Source organism: Hemitrygon akajei, chromosome 1 (assembly GCF_048418815.1).
Source record: "Hemitrygon akajei chromosome 1, sHemAka1.3, whole genome shotgun sequence".
Taxonomy (NCBI): domain Eukaryota; kingdom Metazoa; phylum Chordata; class Chondrichthyes; order Myliobatiformes; family Dasyatidae; genus Hemitrygon; species Hemitrygon akajei.
Genome location: NC_133124.1, coordinates 216,199,219 through 216,220,976, shown reverse-complemented (window position 1 = coordinate 216,220,976; position 21,758 = coordinate 216,199,219). Strand labels below are relative to the sequence as shown.

The following is a 21,758-nucleotide window of genomic DNA, read 5'->3' as shown; positions in this document are numbered from 1 at the left end:
CAGAGTGAATGTGGAGAAGATGTTTCCAATAGGTGCAGAGTCCAGAACCAGAGGGTAGAGCCTCAGAATACAAGGACGTCCCTTTAGAACAACATGAGGGGGAAGAAATTAAATAATTTATCTATTTAGTTATTTATTTAGACATATAGCATGGAATAGGCTCTCCAACCCCAGTGAGCCACACCACCCAGTAACCCACCTTTTCACCACTAACCTAATCACAGGACAATTTATAATGACCAATTAACCTACCAACCAGTATGTCTTTGGACTGTGGGAGGAAACCGGAGAATCTGGACATGCGGTCACGGTGAGAACATACAAGCTCCTTAAAGAGGGCACTGGAATTGAACTCCAAACTCTTGACGCCCCAAGCTGGAACAGTCTTGAGCTTGCCACTACATTACAGTGGAGCCTGAGGATGGTGAATCTGTGGAATTTTACTGCTACAGGCAGCTGTGGAGGCCAAGTCATTGGGTATATTTAAAGTGGAGGTTTTTGATCAGTAAGGGCATAAAAGGTTATGGGGAGAAGGCAGAAGAATGAGTTTGAGGGAGATAATAAATCAGCCATGATGGAATGGTGGAGCAGACTTGATGGGCTGAATGGCCTAATTCTGCTCCTGTGTCTTAAGGTCTTTGGGGCATTCAGTGGCTGTGAGATGTATTGTGCAAGTCCGTGCTGTTCTTTTTTAATGGTTGCAGAACTGGAAGAGCAAACAAAAGGTATTGAACCCTCATTTGCAATTGGAGAAACAACTTCAATAAATCTGCTGAAGGGTGGAATGATATTTGGAAGACAATGCTAAAAGCTGTTACCCAGCGGTAAGAATACCACTGATCGTCTCAAGTCCACCAGGCAAGAGACAACCTCGACAAGCTGAATTCCATGATATCTGGTACAAGGCCATGAGGGCGACACAGTAGAACAGCAATTAATGTAATGCTTTTACAGCATCAGCAACCCAGGTTCAATTCCTTTCCTGTCTGCAAGGAGTCTGTACTTTCTTCCTGTGACCATGTGGGTTTCCTCGCACAGTCCAAAGATGTATGTGCTAGTAGATTAATTGGTTAGATGGTGTAACTGGCCGTGTGGGCTCATTGAGCCGGAAGGGCCTGTTACCGTACTGCTAACAAAATAAAGTAAAAAATTAACAGGGTACCTAGAAGTTGGCAAAAAAAATGCCCAGAATAAAGACAACCCCCTCCCCAAGAAATCAATTATCAAATTCTTAGAATTTAATTCATATGACTAGATATCAATTTATCGTAACTGTTCACTGCTCAGAATGTATCAATTCAGTTCCACTTACCTATAAATGGCTCCCCTTCAGACACATACAATACATCGTCATCTCTGATCAAAGAGGAGAAATAGATTAGCAGCACAGCGACTGACAGCTATAAGACACTGTTAAACAACTTAGTTCACCTTAAATACTAGGCCAGATATTTAACCCCATTCTCCTGCCTTCTTCCCATAACATTTGAAGCTGTAAGACGGTAAGACACAGGAGCAGAATTATGCTATTTTCTGGAATATAGTGTAGGGAAGTACATGGTATTGAACTTCAGCAGAAGGAATAAATGTGTGGACTATTTTCTAAATGGGGAGAAAATTTAAAAACTCAGAGGTAATAAGGAAGGCAAATGTAATGATAACATTCATTTTGAGAGGCTGAATATAAAAGCAAGGATGTAATGCTGAGGTCTTATAAGACGTTAGTCAGATCACACTTGGAGTATTGAGAGCAGTTTTGGGCCCCTTATCTAAAAAGGTCCAGAAGAGGTTCTCAAGAATTAACCCAGGAATGAACATATGTCGAGCTAACATACGAGGAGCATTTGATGGCTCTGGGCCTCTACTACTGGAGTTTAGAAGGAGGAGGGGAGGATCTCACTGAAACCTACAGAATATCGAAAGGCCTAGATAGAATGGATGTGGAGAGGATATTTCCTATAGTGGGGGAGTCTAGGACCAGAGGGCCAAGCTCAGAATTGAAGAACATCCATCTAGAATAGGATTGAGAAAAAATTTCTTTAGCCAGAGGGGTGGCGAATCTGTGGAATTCACTGCCTCAGATGGCAATGACAAGTCAAGTCATCAGGTATATATTTAAGGCAGAGGTTGATAGGTTCTTGATTAATCAGGGCATCAAAGGTTATGGGGCTTTGGAGAGAAGGCTTACAGGTTAAGACAATAACAATATAAAGTGCAAAAGCTACGAGAAAAGCACAATTCAGGTAAAGGATAAAGTGCAAGATCATTAACGAGATAGATTGTCAGGTTAAGAGTCCATCTTATCGTGCAAAAGGTCCATTCAGGAGTCTGATAACAGTTTCCTTGAGACTGGTGGTACGTGCTTTCAAGTTTTGTAACTTCTGCCCGATAGGAAAAAGAAGAAGAGTGATTGTCGGGGGGGCTGGGGTCTTTGATTGTGCTGGCTGTTTTACTGAGGCAATGAGAGGGGTAGACAGAGTCCATGGTTTCTGTGACACACTGAGCTGTGTCTCCAACTTTCTTGCGGTCATGTGTGAGCTGTTGCCAAACCAAGCCAAGATACATCCACACAGAATGCTTTCTACGGTGCATCGGTAAGGGTTGACAGGAACATGCCAAATTTCTGTCTCCTCCTGAGGAAGTAGAGGCGTTGGTGAGCTTTCCTGGCTACGGTGTTCATTGTAGTCGGACTCTCACTGGCAACTGCTAGGGCAAACTAAAAGAGAACTCTCTTTGGACACAAAGCAGTATTGGTTCACCTGATCAGTGCAATATCGTCTATGAGACCACCCTTCCCGTTGTAGAGCTGGGCTGCCTTAATGCTCAGCTTGCTACTGGCAACAGACAGCAGGTCAGACAGAGCGCCGTACACAGCAACAACCTGCAAGGCAAAAGAAAGGGAAGACTTGTCACAAAAGAATTCTCCTGTTTGCTCTCAAAGGCACTTCGGCCTATACAATGGGCCAACTGTTTCTACACTGAGGATCTGCATTCCGAACACATCACTCATACCGAAGGAGGAATTCAGAGGTTTCCAGCAAAATCTGATACTTGAAAAGCTATTCAAAAGTAGTGATCCAAACCAGAATGCTCATGAACTGAAGCAAAAGATAAAGAACTTGCACTTGCTTAAAAACACCCGAGACTCTCTACTGGCAGTTAATTACTTTCAACAACTAGTCTCAAGTGAAAAGGAGACAAGTGGAGCTGCCAATTTGCTCACAGTAATCAGCTTCCAACTTGATCAGCGTTGTTTTCAGTCGTGGCTGCGGGAGGGGGGCAAAAATAATTGCCCGACTGATCTTTTACATTAGCACCTCATGAGGTCAGCAGGATTTCACACTCATCGTTTCTGAAACGGCTGCTTTGAAGCAGTCAGCAAACTCCCGAGGAGAACACGTCACAGTTGGCACGTTTCTGTGTATGTTCAGTAATCCGCCTTAGTTGGATCAAAACAAAAGAAAAAAAACACTCCAGAGTCTAAGATAATTTGCCAATAATTAGCAGATAATTGACGACATTCTTCCACTGCAATTAACTAGCTTGTGACCAACAGCTCGAAAGGCAGAACCCCAACGAGGTTTATACTGGTGAAGGCTCCAAACTGGGAGTCTTGAGGGGGGGGGGGGGGGGGGTAGAGAGCAATGAATTGAATGTAGGTACCTGGGACCCTCAATGGGAGGCTCCAAATTACTGTGATATCACAGAATAGCCAGTTTTTTGGCAACAGGAAGGAAGTTTGAACAATTGATGTTAGTTACATCTGACAATTACAGGCGCAGGACTCTTCATCACTTCAAGGGAATTTCAACTCAAAGATATGGGGTACCAAAAAGCGAAGTTGGACTAGGTACCATGGGCAGCTATGGAATTCTCTGCCCAATGAAGCAGTGGAGGCTGCCTTAGTAAATATATTTAAACAAGTTTGGATAGCTTTTTGCATAGTAGGGGAATTAAGGTTTATGGGGAAAAGGCAGGTAGGTGGAGATGAGTCCATAGCCAGATCGGCCATGATCTTATTGAATGGCGGAGCAGGCTCGACAGGTCAAATGGCCGACTCTTGCTCCTATTTCTTATGTTCTTATGTTGTTATGTTGTAGAGTCCATGAAAGTGAGCCCATCAGTTGTAGAACCAGTTGAGAATTGAGGTGAGTGAAATTATCCACACAGGTTCAGGAGCCTGATGGTTGGAGGGTAACAAATGTTCCTGAACCTGGTGGTGTGGCACCCAAGGCTCCTGTACCTCCTGTCTGATGGCAGCAGGGAAACCAGAGGATAAAACTCAGCACTGAGCTGTTTCAGATGCCAAACAGCAGCCAGAGCTGCTGATGCAAAGGCATATCCCCTTTCCCACTGACTAAAATGGAAACCACAGCCCAGTTACTAACTCTCACTTCTCACCATTTATACTTTGTCTTAACCACAGAGAATACAGCACAGAAACAGGCCCTTCTGCCCATCAGTTCAAACTGATCATCAACTATCCATTTACATTATTCCCATTCTTCAAAGTTCAAAGTAAATTTATCAAACTTACTTAGAGCAAGACCTTCGTCTTGTTAAAATTCTTTTCCTCCAGTTTTATTTCAATGGCTTCTTTCACCAGGCAGTTCCAAAAGCCATTGGCGTGGCACAGTAGCTTTGTGCCGAAGTCAATCCTATGGCCATTGTGAAGGTCTCACTCCAAGTAAGAACTGGAATTCGATTGTAAACAAGGTGAGAGAGCAGAAACCTGACTGGATGAGGACTAACCAATCAGGACGGATGAACAGGCGTATAATTACCACCAGGCTGGACATGCTGTGGCATCATCCCTGATGGCAGAGTTGGTCATCGAAACGTCAGTTAAAATTGATACATACTCGAGATGAGTTTATTCGAAATGCAATAGAGTTTATGAAAAACAATAAACAACAAAGAACTGACAATCAACCAATGTGCAAAAGACAAATAATTAAGTAAGTAATTCTGAGAAACTCACTTGAAAGTGAGTCTGCAGGTTGTGGAATCAATTCAGAGCTGAGATGAGTGAAGTTATCCACACAAGTTCAGAAGCCTGATGTTTGTAGGGTAATAACTGTTCCTGAACCTGGTGGTGTGGGACCTGATGGTTGAGGGGTAATAACTGTTCCTGAACCTGGTGGTGTGGGACCTGATAGTTGAGGGGTAATAACTGTTCCTGAACCTGGTGGTGTGGGACCTGATGGTTGAGGGGTAATAACTGTTCCTGAACCTGGTGGTGTGGGTCCTGATGTTTGTAGGGTAATAACTGTTCCTGAACCTGGTGGTGTGGGACCTGATGGTTGAGGGGTAATAACTGTTCCTGAACCTGGTGGTGTGGGACCTGATGGTTGAGGGGTAATAACTGTTCCTGAACCTGGTGGTGTGGGACCTGATGGTTGAGGGGTAATAACTGTTCCTGAACCTGGTGGTGTGGGACCTGATGATTGAGGGGTAATAACTGTTCCTGAACCTGGTGGTGTGGGTCCTGATGTTTGTAGGGTAATAACTGTTCCTGAACCTGGTGGTGTGGGACCTGATGGTTGAGGGGTAATAACTGTTCCTGAACCTGGTGGTGTGGGACCTGATGGTTGAGGGGTAATAACTGTTCCTGAACCTGGTGGTGTGGGACCTGATGGTTGTAGGGTAATAACTGTTCCTGAACCTGGTGGTGTGGGACCTGATAGTTGAGGGGTAATAACTGTTCCTGAACCTGGTGGTGTGGGTCCTGATGTTTGTAGGGTAATAACTGTTCCTGAACCTGGTGGTGTGGGACCTGATGGTTGAGGGGTAATAACTGTTCCTGAACCTGGTGGTGTGGGACCTGATGGTTGAGGGGTAATAACTGTTCCTGAACCTGGTGGTGTGGGACCTGATGGTTGAGGGGTAATAACTGTTCCTGAACCTGGTGGTGTGGGACCTGATGGATGAGGGGTAATAACTGTTCCTGAACCTGGTGGTGTGGGACCTGATGGATGAGGGGTAATAACTGTTCCTGAACCTGGTAGTGTGGGACCTGATGGTTGAGGGGTAATAACTGATCCTGAACCTGGTGGTGTGGGACCTGATGATTGAGGGTAATAACTGTTCCTGAACCTGGTGGTGTGGGACCTGATGGTTGAGGGGTAATAACTGTTCCTGAACCTGGTGGTGTGGGACCTGATGATTGAGGGTAATAACTGTTCCTGAACCTGGTGGTGTGGGACCTGATGATTGAGGGTAATAACTGTTCCTGAACCTGGTGGTGTGGGACCTGATGATTGAGGGTAATAACTGTTCCTGAACCTGGTGGTGTGGGACCTGATGGATGAGGGGTAATAACTGTTCCTGAACCTGGTAGTGTGGGACCTGATGGTTGAGGGGTAATAACTGATCCTGAACCTGGTGGTGTGGGACCTGATGATTGAGGGTAATAACTGTTCCTGAACCTGGTAGCGCAGGATGTGGCTCCTGCCCGATGGTAGTAATGAGATGAGAGCACGAGCTGGATGGTGGGAGCCCATGATGATGGATGCTGCTTTCTTGTGGCAGCACTCCTTACACAGGTGCTTGCTGTGATGTCCTGAGCTGTGTCCACCACTTTATGTAGATTTAATTTTTGTTATATATTCTTCCCACACTCCTAACATCTCTGCCCAGATTCCACAAACCCTTCACCCTTGGCACTAAGTCCTTTGACCCCAGCTTTGCATTCTGCCCCTGACACAGAGATACATCCTTTGCCTCGGTCAGCAGAGTAACTCTTCCTCACAGACAGCTGTGCTATTGCTTCTACCCCTGGTCCTCCAGTTCCTCCACCATTGCTTCTGCTGTGAGCATGCCACTCGCCACACCAGTGACACGGAGGTCGAGTACAGTGTGGGAAAACCCACCGATTTAAAAAAAACAGAAGTAGCAGGGAGGACCGATGCATCACTTCAACAAACAAAACCTTAACACCATCATAAACTACTCTAACCCCCAGGCAGTTAATCTGATCAACCATTCTAGTTGGCCTCCCCACCTCCCATTACATCAATGAAATGAAAACACTTTAAACTACTTATGTTCTTTACATAGTAAATACATGATTGTATCTATGCACATCTTATTCCATATCCGTACTTTAACTTCTATTTTTTAATATAATTCTTCATTCGTACATGTTTGTTGTTGTGTGTCATGTTAAAACTCCACAGCAAATTTCCCAATACAATACGGCAAATAAAGTATTGACCCAATATTAGGGGAATTTAGGAGACTTAAACAGGCACATAGATGATAGGAAAATAGAGAGCTATTTATTGATTATTTAAGAGATACAGTGTGGACAGGCTCATCCAGCCCACCGATTGTGCAGCCCAACAATCCACCAATTTTAACCCCTAGTCTAATCACAGCACAATTTACAATGACCAATTAGTGTACTGACTGGATTGTCTTTGGACTGTGGGAGGAAACCGGAGCACCCAGAGGAAACCCACACACAAATGGTTCAACTTAGTATCAGAGAACGTATACAGTATACAACCTGAAATTCTTACTCTTCACAGACATCCACGAAACAAGACACCCCAAAGAATGAATGATCTTAACATCAGAACACGGAAGCCCCCCCCCCCCCACAAGCAGCAGCAGAAGAACCAACCCCAGCCCCCACTACCACCATGCAAGCAACAGCAAAAGCCCCCAAAGAGGCCTTGCCCTGGAGTCCATAACTCGGCACCTCAGTATCTCAGATAAGCTCTCTCCCACCAGCGAGGGAGTGGGAGATTGCTCCTGTAACGAGGGCGGAGACCAGCAGCTCGCTGTTCTGCTATTACAATCTTTCTATGTACAAGCTTTCTTACAGAGGACGTTGGAATTGATCCCCGAACTCTGACGCCATGAGCTGGAACAACATTGTGCTAATCGCTACACTACCTTTTCGCTATGTAGGAGGGAAGGGCTAGATCATCAGGTAGGTTAAGAGGACGGTACAACATCGTGGGCCAACAAGCCTGTACTGTGCTGTAATGTTGTGTGATGGAGGGGAATTATCAACATTTAAACCAGCCCAAGTGTTGCAATATAGTCTGTTCAGACCACGCCTGAGTGTTACATACAGTTTGCACACCCTGAACTAACAAAGGATATGCACCCCTGCCTTCTATGGGCAAGCTAATTCTGATTCCACCTGGCCAAATTTCCCTGGATCCCACGCATTCTGACTTTGACAGTAACTTTATTATCAAAGTACACATGTCACCATATACAACCCTGAGATTCAGTTACTTGTGGGCATTCACAATAGAATCAATGAGACCGCATCCAACATGACAAACAACCAGTGTGCAAAAGACAGCAAGCTGTGTAAATCCAACAATAATTGATAAATAAATAAGCAATATTGTATTTTCTTCCTGGTGTCAGCAGCAAGAAGTCAGTATGGCCTGGATGGTGGGGCCTTGACGATGGATGCTGCTTTCCTGCGACAGCGCTCCATACAGACGTGCTCAACGGTGGGGAGGGCTTCATCCGTGATGGACTGGGTCGTATCCACTACTTCTTGTAGGATTTTCCATTCAAGGGCACCGGCGCTTCCATACGAGGCCGTAAAACAACCTGTCAATGTACTCTCCATCACACATCTATAGAATTTTGTCAAAGTTTTAGATGTCATGCCAGATCTTCACCAATATCTAAAAGTAGAGGCGCTGTCATGCTTTCTTCGCAATGACAATTATGTGCTGGACCGAGGAGGGATCCTTTGAATGAGCCCACCATGGGGAACCTTGCTGAACAGCTTACTGAAATCCAAATACACCACACCCACCCCTCCGTCTTCATCAATCTGCCTCGTCACCTGCTCGAAAAATTCAGCCAGGTATGTGAAGCACAACCTGCCCGGACAAAGACCTGGGATGCAACCCACAATTACTCGATTTGAGGATGACCTAAAACTTATGAACAGCCAAAAGGATAGTGATTGGTTGCACTGGAATTTCAACAGATGAAGCTCAACATAAACACAAGAAATTCTGCAGATGCAGGAGATCCAGAGCACCACACACAAAATGCCAGAGGAACTCAGCAGGCCAGGCAGCATCTATGGAAATGAATAAACAGTCAACGTTTCAGGCCGAGACCCTTCTTCAAGGCTGAGAAGGATGGGGGAAGGCACCAGAGTAAAAAGGTGGGGGAAGAGGGGAAGGTGGATAGCTAGGTGATAGGTGAAGCCAAGTGTGTAGGAAAGATAAAGGGCTGGAGAGGAAGGAATCTGATAGGAGAATGGACCATAGGAGAAAGGGAAGGAGGAGGAGACCCAGGAGAAAGAGGAGGAGGAGGGGACCCCGGGAAGATGATAGGCCGGTGAGAAGAGTTAAGAGGCGAGAGTGGGGAATAGAAGAGGGGAGGGGAAGAAAATAATATTTTTACTGGAAGGAGAAATCCATATTCACGCCATCTGTTTGGAAACTACCCAGATAGAATATAAGATGTTACCTGTCCACCCCGAGTGTGGACTCATCTTGGCACACCTTTAATCTCCCGCTTCAGCGGTCTGAGGTTTCCACCTGTTTCAAGCAGGCTTCAATGATACCGGTGCAAAGAAGAAAGTTGCAACGTGCCTCACTGACGATTGTGCAGTAGCACTTACACCCACTGTGCTGAAGTGCTTTGAGAGGCTGGTTAAGAAACAAATCAACTCGTGCCTGAGGAGCGACTTAAATCCACTCCAATTTGCCTACCAAAGCAACTGGTCATCAGCAGATGCCATTTCATTGGCTCTTCGCTCAACCCCGGAACATTTGGATAGCAAAGATGCAAACATCAACTACAGTTCGGCATTTAATACCGTCATCCCCTCATAACTAATCAACACGCTTCAAGATTTTGGCCTCATTACCTCCTTGTGCAACTGGATCCTCAATTTCCTCACTTGCAGACCCCGGTCAGTTTGGATTGGTAACATCTCCTCCATCAGCACAGGTGCACCACAAGTCTTTGTGCTTAGCACTCTGCTCTACTCACTTTACACTTATGACTGTGTGGCTAAGCACAGGTCCGGTGCTATACTGAGGTTTGTTGACAACACCACTGTCGTGGGCCGAATCGAAGTTCGTGATGAATCAGCACGTAGGAGGGAGATTGAAATTCTGGCTGAGTGGTGTCACAACAACCACCTCTCACTCAATGTCAACAAGACCAAAGAGCTGATTATTGACTTCAGGAGGAAAGCAGAGGTCCATGAGGAACTCCACATAGGGGATCAGAGGTGGAGAGGGCCAGCAACTTTAAATTCCTGGTGTTATCATTTCAGAAGATCTGTCCTGGGCCCAGCATGTAAATGTCATTATAAATAAGGCATGACAGCTCCTCTACTCTTAGAAGCTTGTGAATATTCTGCATGACATCTAAACCTCTGACAAACTTCTGTAGATACGTGGTGGAGATTATACTGACTGTTTGCATCACAGCCTGATATGGAAACACTTATGCCCATGAATGGAAAATCCTATTAAAAGTAGTGGATCCGGCCCAGTCCATCACGGGTAAAGCCCTTCCTAATCACTGAGCACATCCACGTGGAGCACTGGTGCAGGAAAGCAGCCTCCCACATTAGGAACCCCCATCCCCCAGGTCATGCTCGCTGCTGCCATCGGGAAGAAAGTACAGGAATCTCGAAACCCACATCAGCAGATTCAGGAACAGTTATTACCCCTCAACCATCAAAGTCTTGAACCAGAGCAGATAATTTCACTCACCCCATCACTGAATTGTTCCCACAACCCATGGTTACTTTCAAGGGCTCTCCATCTCATGTTTTCGATATTTATTGTCTATTTCTGTATGTATTTGCACAGGTTGTCGTCTTTTGCACGTTATTTGTCCGTATTGGGTGTGGTTTTTCATTGATTCTATTACGTCTCATTGTATTTACAGTGAACGCCCGTAATAAAATGCATCTAGGGAAGTACATAGTGACACATATGTACTTTGATAATAAATTTAGTTTGAAGCCCCTCGTCCCCTCAGTTCCTCCTCTCTACTCCACCTCCTTTCCCTTCTTTATCCCTCCACCCCCACACCACCCCTCGTCCCCTCCACCTTCTCGACCCTATCCATCCCCCTTCACGCACTCATCTCCTCCACACGCCTCGTCCCCTCCACCCTGCCCCTTGCACTACCTTGCCGTGTCGATGGTTCCCGTTAACGAACAACGTCACCCGCCGCATCGCCACCGCCGCCGAACAAACCACCGATACGCTCACCGGAACCGGAAATCGCGGACGGGAGCCGACACCTGTCCTGATTGACAGGAGCCAATCAGAACACGAGTTCGAGAGCTCGACAAGCGTGCCCGCCAATCGGAGGAAGGAGAGATACGGAGGACGGATATCGCGGTGGACCACTGGGAGCGGGTACGTCCTTTAAAATGTTCCTGATGCAAAATAGGAAGCGAATGAGAACTATTCCCGTGTTTCGTTACTGTCAATTCCCGTCAGGTTATCGCCGTAACGGAGCCGCCTTCTCTACAAAGCAACTCCGGTGCCGCCTTGATTACCGGAGGCAAGGGGAAGGAGTTTTATCCGCCCCGTTATGTTTTGTTTCCCCATTGTAATTGGTCCGGCTTCCATTGATGGAGAGTTTATGCCCTCCGCCTGATCACGTTGGCGGGTCGAGCTGAGCCCCTAGCGGTCGGGAAGTCATATTGCACTCTGTACTAAAACCCCCAGCGGCCGGGAGGAGGTACTGCAAGCCCACTCTGCACAGCCCCTGCCGGCCGGAGGTCATACTGCCCCTGCACTGCCCTCACCGGCCAGGAGGTGGCACAGCTAATGCACTCCGCACCGCCCCCTGCTGGCCAGGGGCAGGGCGAAAATCTGACCAAGTACTAAAGACCGCCGTCTCACTCCATCAACTCCAGGAGGTGCAGGGAACAACAGAAACCCCTCTATGTCGCTTTAACCATATAACCATATAACAATCACAGCACGGAAACAGGCCATTCCGGCCCTCCTAGTCCGTGCCGAACTCTTAATCTCACCTAGTCCCACCTACCCACACTCAGCCCATAACCCTCCACTCCTTTCCTGTCCATATACCTATCCAATTTTACCTTAAATGACACAACTGAACTGGCCTCTACTACTTCTACAGGAAGCTCATTCCACACAGCTATCACTCTCTGAGTAAAGAAATACCCCCTCGTGTTTCCCTTAAACTTTTGCCCCCTAACTCTCAAATCATGTCCTCTCGTTTGAATCTCCCCTACTCTCAATGGAAACAGCCTATTCACGTCAACTCTATCTATCCCTCTCAAAATTTTAAATACCTCGATCAAATCCCCCCTCAACCTTCTACACTCCAATGAATAGAGACCTAACTTGTTCAACCTTTCTCTGTAACTTAAGTGCTGAAACCCAGGTAACATCCTAGTAAATCGTCTCTGCACTCTCTCTAATTTATTGATATCTTTCCTATAATTCGGTGACCAGAACTGTACACAATATTCCAAATTTGGCCTTACCAATGCCTTGTACAATTTTAACATTACATCCCAACTTCTGTACTCAATGCTCTGATTTATAAAGGCCAGCGTTCCAAAAGCCTTCTTCACCACCCTATCTATATGAGACTCCACCTTCAGGGAACTATGCACTGTTATTCCTAGATCTCTCTGTTCCACTGCATTCCTCAATGCCCTACCATTTACCCTGTATGTTCTATTTGGATTATTCCTGCCAAAATGTAGAACCTCACACTTCTCAGCATTAAACTCCATCTGCCAACGTTCAGCCCATTCTTCTAACTGGCATAAATCTCCCTGCAAGCTTTGAAAACCCACCTCATTATCCACAACACCTCCTACCTTAGTATCATCGGCATACTTACTAATCCAATTTACCACCCCATCATCCAGATCATTTATGTATATTACAAACAACATTGGGCCCAAAACAGATCCCTGAGGCACCCCTCTAGTCACCGGCCTCCATCCCGATAAACAATTATCCACCACTACTCTCTGGCATCTCCCATCTAGCCACTGTTGAATCCATTTTATTACTCCAGCATTAATACCTAACGACTGAACCTTCTTAACTAACCTTCCATGTGGAACTTTGTCAAAGGCCTTGCTGAAGTCCATATAGACTACATCCACTGCCTTACCCTCGTCAACATTCCTCGTAACTACTTCAAAAAATTCAATAAGGTTTGTCAAACATGCTGGCTACTCCTAATCAGATCCTGTCTATCCAGATAATTATAAATACTATCTCTAAGAATACTTTCCATTAATTTACCCACCACTGATGTCAAACTGACAGGTCTATAATTGCCAGGCTTACTTCTAGAACCCTTTTTAAACAATGGAACCACATGAGCAATACGCCAATCCTCCGGCACAATCCCCGTTTCTAATGACATCTGAAAGATCTCCGTCAGAGCTCCTGCTATCTCTACACAAACTTCCCTCAAGGTCCTGGGGAATATCCTGTCAGGACCCGGAGATTTATCCACTTTTAAATTTCTTAAAAGTGCCAGTACTTCCACCTCTTTAATTGTCATAGGTTCCATAACTTCCTTACTTGTTTCCCACACCTTACACCGTTCAATATCCTTCTCCTTAGTGAATACCGAAGAGAAGAAATCGTTCAAAATCTCTCCCATCTCCCTCAGCTCCACACATAGCTGACCACCCTGATTCTCTAAGGGATCAATTTTATCCCTCACTATCCTCTTGCTTTTAATATAACTGTAGAAGCCTTTCAGATTTACTTCCACCTTATTTGCCAAACCAAACTCGTAACTTCTTTTAGCTTTTCTAATCTCTTTCTTAAGTTTCCTTTTACATTCTTTATTTTCCTCGAGCAATTCCTTTACTCCATGCTGCCTATATCTATTGTAGACATCCCTCTTTTTTCGAACCAAGTTTCTAATATCCCTTGAAAACCATGGCGCTTTCAAACCTTTAACCTTTCCTTTCAACCGAACAGGAACATAAAGATTCTGTACCCTCATAATTTCACCCTTAAATGACCTCCATTTCTCTATTACATCCTTCCCATAAAACAACTTGACCCAATCCACTCTCTCTAAATCCCTGCGCATCTCCTCAAAGTTAGCCTTACTCCAATCAAAAATCTCAACTCTAGGTCCAGTCCTGTCCTTCTCCATAATTATATTGAAGCTAATGCTATTGTGATCACTGGACCCGAAGTGCTCCCCAACACATACATCTGTCAGCTGACCTATCGCATTCCCTAACAGGAGATCCAACACTGCCCCATCTCTAGTCGGTACTTCTATGTATTGTTGCAAAAAACTATCCTCCACACATTTCACAAACTCTAAACCATCCAGCCCTTTTACAGAATGAGCTTCCCAATCTATGTGTGGAAAATTAAAATCTCCCACAATCACCACCTTGTGTTTACTACAAATATCTGCTATCTCCTTACACATTTGCTCTTCCAACTCACACTCCCCATTAGGTGGCCTATAATACACTCCTATCAGTGTTACTACACCTTTCCCATTCCTCAATTCCACCCAAATAGTCTCCCTAGAGGAGCTCTCTAATCTATCCTTCCAAAGCACCGCCATAAGATTTTCTCGGACAAGCAATGCAACACCTCCTCCTCTGGCCCCTCCTACTCTATCACACCTGAAGCAACTAAATCCAGGAATATTTAGTTGCCAATCACACCCTTCCTGCAACCATGTTTCACTAATAGCTACAACATCATAATTCCAGGTATCAATCCACGCTTTAAGCTCATCCACCTTTCTTACAATGCTCCTAGCATTAAAATAGATACATTTAAGATACTTTCCACCTCCTCCTCTCTTTTCGTCCCTAACAATGCATTCAAATTTATTATCCTTTTCTTTCTTCTCCCCTACATCTTCGGGCTGAGCGCATCCCTTCTCCATCACCTGCCTTTCCTCCCTCACACACTGTCTACTTACTTGCTCTACTGGTGAACTAACCTCCTCTCCCATAGTTTCCTCAAATTGATTTCTGCCCCCCCATCTTACTAGTTTAAAGTCTGCCCTGTAGCCCTAGCAAATCTCCCCACTAGGATATTGGTCCCCCCAGGGATTCAAGTGTAACCCGTCCTTCTTGAACAGGTCACGCCTGCCCCAGAAGAGGTCATTGACTTTCATTGACTTGACCAAGGCATTCGACCTTGTCAGCAAGGATGGGGTCTTTCAGATCTCCTCAAGATCGGCTGTCCCCCAAAACTCCAAAGTATCATCAAGTCATTCCATGATGACATGAGGGCTACTGTTCAGTACAATGGCAGCTCATCAGAACCCTTTGCTATTCCTAGTGGAGTCAAACAAGAATTCATGTTGGCCCCAACATTATTCAGCATCTTCTTCTCTATACTATTGAAGCACGCATTTGGGACGTCGACAGAAGGCATCTACATGCACACCAGGTCTGATGGGCGGCTGTTCAACCCTGCGCGCCTGAGAGCAAGAACAAAGGTGCGAAAGATCTTAATACGTGACATGCTCTTTGCCGACGATGCTGCTATAACCTCGCACACCAAACAGCAACTACAAACTCCCACAGACTGCTTCTCTGGGGCATGCAAACACCTTGGGCTTACCATCAGGGTGGGTGGGGGGTGGCAGAGCTCCTTGATGAAACCCGCGTGCTCACGGGGAAAACATACAAACTCCTAACAGGCTACAGTTGGCGTTCATTTTGGCACATTGGGTGTTTCTTTAACATTTAACTGTTACACTATTGTGCCCTGCTATAAAGTTATTGAATGTTTCCCTAGTTCAATAGACTCCTGACTTCACAATCTACCTTGCACCTTGTTGTCCACCTGCACTGCCCTTTCTTTGTAACTGTAACTCTTTATTCTGCATTCTGTTATCGTTGTCGCTTTAAGTATTAATGTGACAAAACGATCCGTGTAGATGGAACGCAACACGAAGATTTTCCCCTTACCTTGCTGCATGTGACAATACTAAATGCAGTTTGCAGTCTTGGGTTGAGTTGTTCTCTGATCTTGCAGGCGTTTCGTCACCAGGCGAGGAGACATTGTCAGTGCACTGTTGAGTAAGGTGTGTCCTCCCAGTGCTTGGCCTTCATATACTTTCCAATCATTTTCGAAACTCAACTGTGATGCGGGGAGGAAATCTCATCGCTGATTGGCTACGTGACAAACTTTGTGCGCTGCGGTCTGGAATTTTGCCCGCGGCCTCTCATAAATAGGGTACAGGTCTACAAGTTTGTTTAGGGAACCGTTCACAGCAAACCAGATTTCTCGGAATTCTTTTGCATGCCGTGTGTTTACTTGTGGCATGACTTTCGCTGATGCCCAGTCGAAGTTGTCAAATTTGCCCCATCTTAACTGCATTTTACATTGTGGGCGTCCTGACAAGTTGCATTTTCACCTAGTATGAGAGCAGTCGAGCATCGGACCAGAAGCTTCTACAAAAGACTGTGAGAATAGCAGAGTCTGTCTGCCATCTATCGGGGACATTTATCAGGAGCACAGCATATGCAGGGCCCTTAGTATTATTAAGGATCCCACCCATCCATCCAGCATCCTCTTTGACTTTCTGCCATCAGGCAGGAGACTCTGATGCATAAAAACAATATTGGTCAGGATGGGGAACAGCTTTTTCCCCCCCCAGGCCATTAGGCTTTTGAACCCCCTACTACACTGCATTCGAAGTGTCACTGGATAATTTGTACTGTATCCTACAATATTTAATATATGCACTTTATTTATGCATGATTCATTTGTAGATTTAATTCTTACTTTCAAAGTTATGTGTTAAGTGTACTATGCTGCTTTACACACTGGTTTGGAGAAACATTGTCTCATTTGACAGTATACATGTATATAGTTAAATGACAATAAACTTGACTTGACTCGACTCTCAATCTTTGAAAGTACAATCTTCTTTAAGAGAAATGAGCTCCCTCAAACTGTTGTCTCTTGTTATGTTTCTGATTACTCTTACTAAACTTCCTGCTGCCTTTGTTCCAATGTTAGCCCGCTCAGGAGTGAGGGAGGTCAGCTGGACGAGTGGTATCGCAACAGCAACCTTGCACTCACCGTCAGAATGACAAGGATTTGACTGGGTGATGCACCATCAATAACTCACGCCGAGACTTAGGAAGTGAGATATCGGCTTTTATTGACTGAAGAACAACACTACATCCTGGGGAAAATGAGGGAGAGCAGCAGGCCACAGTCGCCTTTATACAGGGGTCTGTGGGAGGAGCCACAGGGGTAGTCAGCAGGGTCTTGGGAGGAGCCACAGGAGCAGTCAGACAGGTATATCTAGTTCACCACACTGGGGAACGCACAAGATGCTGGAGGAACTCAGCAGGCCAGGCAGCGTCTATGGAACAGTACAGTTGACAATTCAGGCCATTGGTCCTGATGAAGGGTCTTGGCCCAAAATGTCGACTGTACTCTTTTCCGTAGATGCTGCCTGGCCTGCTGAGTTCCTGCGGCATTTTGTGTGCGTTGTTTGGATGTCTAGCACCTGCAGATTTTCTCTTGTGTGGATTTGATTGTGGACTTCAGGAAGGAAATTCAGGAGAACTCACATCAATCCTTATCGAGGGATCAGAAGTGGAAAAGGTGATCAGTTTCAAGTTCCTGATGATCTCTCCTGGGCCCAACATACTGATACAGTTACGAATTCAGGCAATAGTTCAACAGTGGCTGACAAGGGAAGTCAAAGCTAATGTAAAAGCAAAAGAGAGGGCATACAACAAAACAAAAATTAGTGGTAAGTCAGAGGATTGGGAACCTTTTAAAACCCTACAGAGAGCAACTAAAAGAATCATTAGGAGGGAAAAGATGAAATATGAAAGCAAGCTGGCAAACAATATCAAAGTGGACTGTAAGAGCTTTTTCAAGTACGTAAAAAATAAAAGAGAGATGAGAGTGGATATAGGACCACTAGAAACTGAGGCCGGAGATGGCAGATGAACTAAGTGAGTATTTTGCATCAGTCTTCACTGTGGAAGACACTAGCAGTGTGTCAGTGCAGTTACTATTACAAGCAAGAAGGTGCTCAAAAATCTGAAAGAACCAAGTCACTCAAAGCAGATGAACTGCACCCTAGGTGGCGTTAGAGATTGTAGTGGCGTTAGAAAAGATCTTTCAAAAATTATTGGACTCTGGCATGGTGCCAGAGGACTGGAAAATTGCAAATATCATTCCACTCTTTAAGAAAGGAGGAAGGCAGCAGAAAGGAAATTATAGACCAGTTGGCCTGACCTCAGTGGTTGGGAAGATGTTGGGGTCAATTGTTAAGGATGAGGTTACGGAGTACTTGGTGACACAGGACAAGATCGGACAAAGTCAGCATGGTTTCCTTCAGGAAAAATCCTGCCTGATGAACCCGTTGGAATTCTTTGAGGAGTTTACACATAGGGTGGATAAAGGGGATGCAGTAGATGTTGTGTATTTGGATTTTCAGAAGGCCTTTGACAAGGTGCCACACATGAGGCTGCTTACCAAGTTAAGAGCCATGGTATTACAGGAAAGTTACTAACGTGGTTAGAGCATTGGCCGATTGGTAGGAGGCAGCGAGTGGGAATAAAAGGATCCTTTTCTGGTTGGCTGCCAGTGACTAGTGGTGTTCTGCAGGGGTCGATGTTGGGACCACTTCTGTTTATGCTGTACATCAATGATTTAGATGATGGAATAGATGGCTTTATTTGCAGATGATATGAAGATTGGTGGAGGGACAGGTAGTGTTGAGGAAACAGGTAGGATGCAAAGGATTTAGACAGATAAGGAGAATGAGCAAGAAAGTGGCAAATGAAATACAATGTTGGAAAATGCATGGTCATGCACTTTGGTAGTAGAAGTAAATGTGCGGACTATTTTCTAAACAGGGATAAAATCCAAAAACCTGAGATGGAAAAGGACTTAGGATTCCTTGTGCAGAACACCCTGAAGGTTAACTTACAGGTTGAGTTGGTGGTGAGGAAGGCAAATGCCATGTTAGCATTCATTTCAAAAGGTCTTGAATACAAGAGCAGGGATGTGATGCTGAAGCTTTATAAGCCACTGGTGAGGCCTCACCTTGAGTATTGTGAACAGTTTTGGACTCCTCATCTAAGAAAAGATGTGCTGGCATTGGAGAGGGTTCAGAGGAGGTTCACAAGGATGATTCCGGAAAAGAAAGGGTTATCATACGAGGAACGTTTGATGGCTCTGGTCTGTACTCACTGGAATTCAGAAGGATGAGGGGGCATCTCATTGAAACCTTTCAAATGTTGAAAGGCTTAGACAGAGTGGATGTGGAAAGGATGTTTCCCATGGTGGGGGAGAGCACAGCCTCAGGATAGAGGGGTAGCCGTTTAAAACAGAGATACGGAGAAATTTACTTCATCAGAGGATGGTGAATTTATGGAGTTCGTAGCCACAGGCAGATATGGAGGCCAGGTCGCTGGGTGTATTTAAATCAGAGCTTGGTAGGTTCTTGATTGGACATGGTATCAAAGGTTACGGGGAGAGGGTTGGGGAGTGGGGCTGAGGAGGGGAAAATAGGATCAGCCTATAATAGAATGGTGGAGCAGACTCGATGGGCCAAATGTTCTCATTCTGCTGCTATGTCTTGTGGTCTTATTTGATTTTTTAATATATTTTGTTAACTGTATTTCAATATAATTGGTTTCTTTTGTAATCCCATGTCTTTTATTTTATATATTTAAACACATTATTCTAAGAAGGGTCCATAATCTTCACCAGATTGCCAAAGGAGTCCATGGCCTTGGTCTAACCTTCACAATTTTATAAACTTCTGTCAGGCCTATCCTCAGCCTCTGAGGCTCCAGAGAAAACAGCCCAAGTTTGTTCAACCAGTCAATGTTTGTTGAAATCCCCATCTAAAATCAGCTTGCTATTTTTGTCCTTGCTGGTAATGTGACCAAATATCTGCACTTCTCCCTTGCGCTGACTGTCTAGGGCTTTCTGTTTATTCCCAGCCACTGGGTTCTCTAGTCAACCCAGTTTCCGATCGTTCTGGTCTGCGACTTCCCCCTCAGTGTCCACAGACACTGGGTGAGAAGGAAAATCCCCTCGACGAGAAAGAGGCCAACTTGTGCCTGGAACTGTAGAGAGAGACAGGTGTAAGGGCTAATCTCAGCCAACCGAGAAATTTTACGAGGTGGTAGGGGAGAGGGTTAACCCCATCCAACCAGGAAAGATGTTCCCTTGCCTGAAATGAAGCAGTGGTGGTTGAAAGGATGAATCCCCTCTGACAGGGAATGGCGTTCCCTGTGTCTGTAACGAGGCACTGGTGGGATAGGGATAATACCCTCTGACAGGGAATGGCCTTCCCTGTGTCTGTAACGAGGCACTGGTGGGATAGGGATAATACCCTCTGACAGGGAATGGCCTTCCCTGTGTCTGTAACGAGGCACTGGTGGGATAGGGATAATACCCTCTGACAGGGAATGGCCTTCCCTGTGTCTGTAACGAGGCACTGGTGGGATAGGGATAATACCCTCTGACAGGGAATGGCCTTCCCTGTGTCTGTAACGAGGCACTGGTGGGATAGGGATAATACCCTCTGACAGGGAATGGCCTTCCCTGTGTCTGTAACGAGGCACTGGTGGGATAGGGATAATACCCTCTGACAGGGAATGGCCTTCCCTGTGTCTGTAACGAGGCACTGGTGGGATAGGGATAATACCCTCTGACAGGGAATGGCCTTCCCTGTGTCTGTAATGAGGCACTGGTGGGATAGGGATAATACCCTCTGACAGGGAATGGCCTTCCCTGTGTCTGTAACGAGGCACTGGTGGGATAGGGATAATACCCTCTGACAGGGAATGGCCTTCCCTGTGTCTGTAACGAGGCACTGGTGGGATAGGGATAATACCCTCTGACAGGGAATGGCCTTCCCTGTGTCTGTAACGAGGCACTGGTGGGATAGGGATAATACCCTCTGACAGGGAATGGCGTTCCCTGTGTCTGTAACGAAGCACTGGTGGGATAGGGATAATACCCTCTGACAGGGAATGGCCTTCCCTGTGTCTGTAACGAGGCACTGGTGGGATAGGGATAATACCCTCTGACAGGGAATGGCCTTCCCTGTGTCTTTAACAAGGCACTGGTGGAATAGGGATAATACCCTCTGACAGGGAATGGCCTTCCCTGTGTCTGTGTTGTTCATCCTTTGGAGTCGAAGACGACCACGACTTCTGTCAAGTGAAGGGTTTGTGACTGTGGGTCCTGAGGTCTCTGGTGAGGCCAATCCGGGCCCTGAAAGCTCGCCCACATGTGGGACACATGAGGGTAGGTGCTGCAGTGGAAGTGGAGGTAGCTCGAGCCTTGCGCGTGGCGAGTTTCCTCTGAGCCTCTGCGGCGCGTCTGATTTCTGCTGCATGCGCTCCTTTAGTAGTCCTGCTCCACCAGGTTGGGCGGTCCAGAGCAAGCGATTCCCAACTACTGGGATTGATGTTGAGGTCTTTGAGGGACATTTTGAGGCAGTCTTTGATACGTTTCTTCTGCCCTCCAACTGAGCGCTTGCCCTGGCTCAGCTCTCCGTACAGCAGCTGCTCTGGTAGTCGACTGTCAGACATCCTGACGACATGGCCAGCCCATCTGGCTTGGGCTTTCTGTCGGAGGGTGTAGACGCTGTGGGTGCTAGCCCGCTCCAGGACCTCCGTGTCTAGGACTTTGTCCTGCCATCGTACGTGGAGAAGTCTGCGGAGGCAGCTCAAGTGGAAGTGGTTGAGCTGTTTAGCGTGTCTGCTGTAGACAGTCCAGGTCTCACTGGCATAG

General features: G+C 45.9%; 1 protein-coding gene across 4 annotated transcripts in view; it reads right to left on the bottom strand.

Annotated features, from left to right (window-relative positions):
* The window catches only part of LOC140735593 (BTB/POZ domain-containing protein KCTD9), a 40,629-nt gene extending 29,326 nt beyond the window's left edge, over positions 1 to 11,303 (bottom strand). The window contains exons 1-3 of one of the 4 annotated variants that reach the window (XM_073060818.1): positions 11,148 to 11,303; positions 2,760 to 2,881; positions 1,313 to 1,356 (exon numbers count right to left, since the gene is read on the bottom strand). In XM_073060818.1, coding sequence (XP_072916919.1) covers positions 1,313 to 1,356; positions 2,760 to 2,881; positions 11,148 to 11,195 — 214 coding nt within the window. In that variant the 5' untranslated portion in view covers positions 11,196 to 11,303. The remainder of the gene's footprint in view (positions 1 to 1,312; positions 1,357 to 2,759; positions 2,882 to 11,147) is intronic. The other 3 variants (XM_073060837.1, XM_073060828.1, XM_073060846.1) reach the window with 3 other exon arrangements.
* Between the last annotated feature and the right edge of the window lie 10,455 nt (positions 11,304 to 21,758).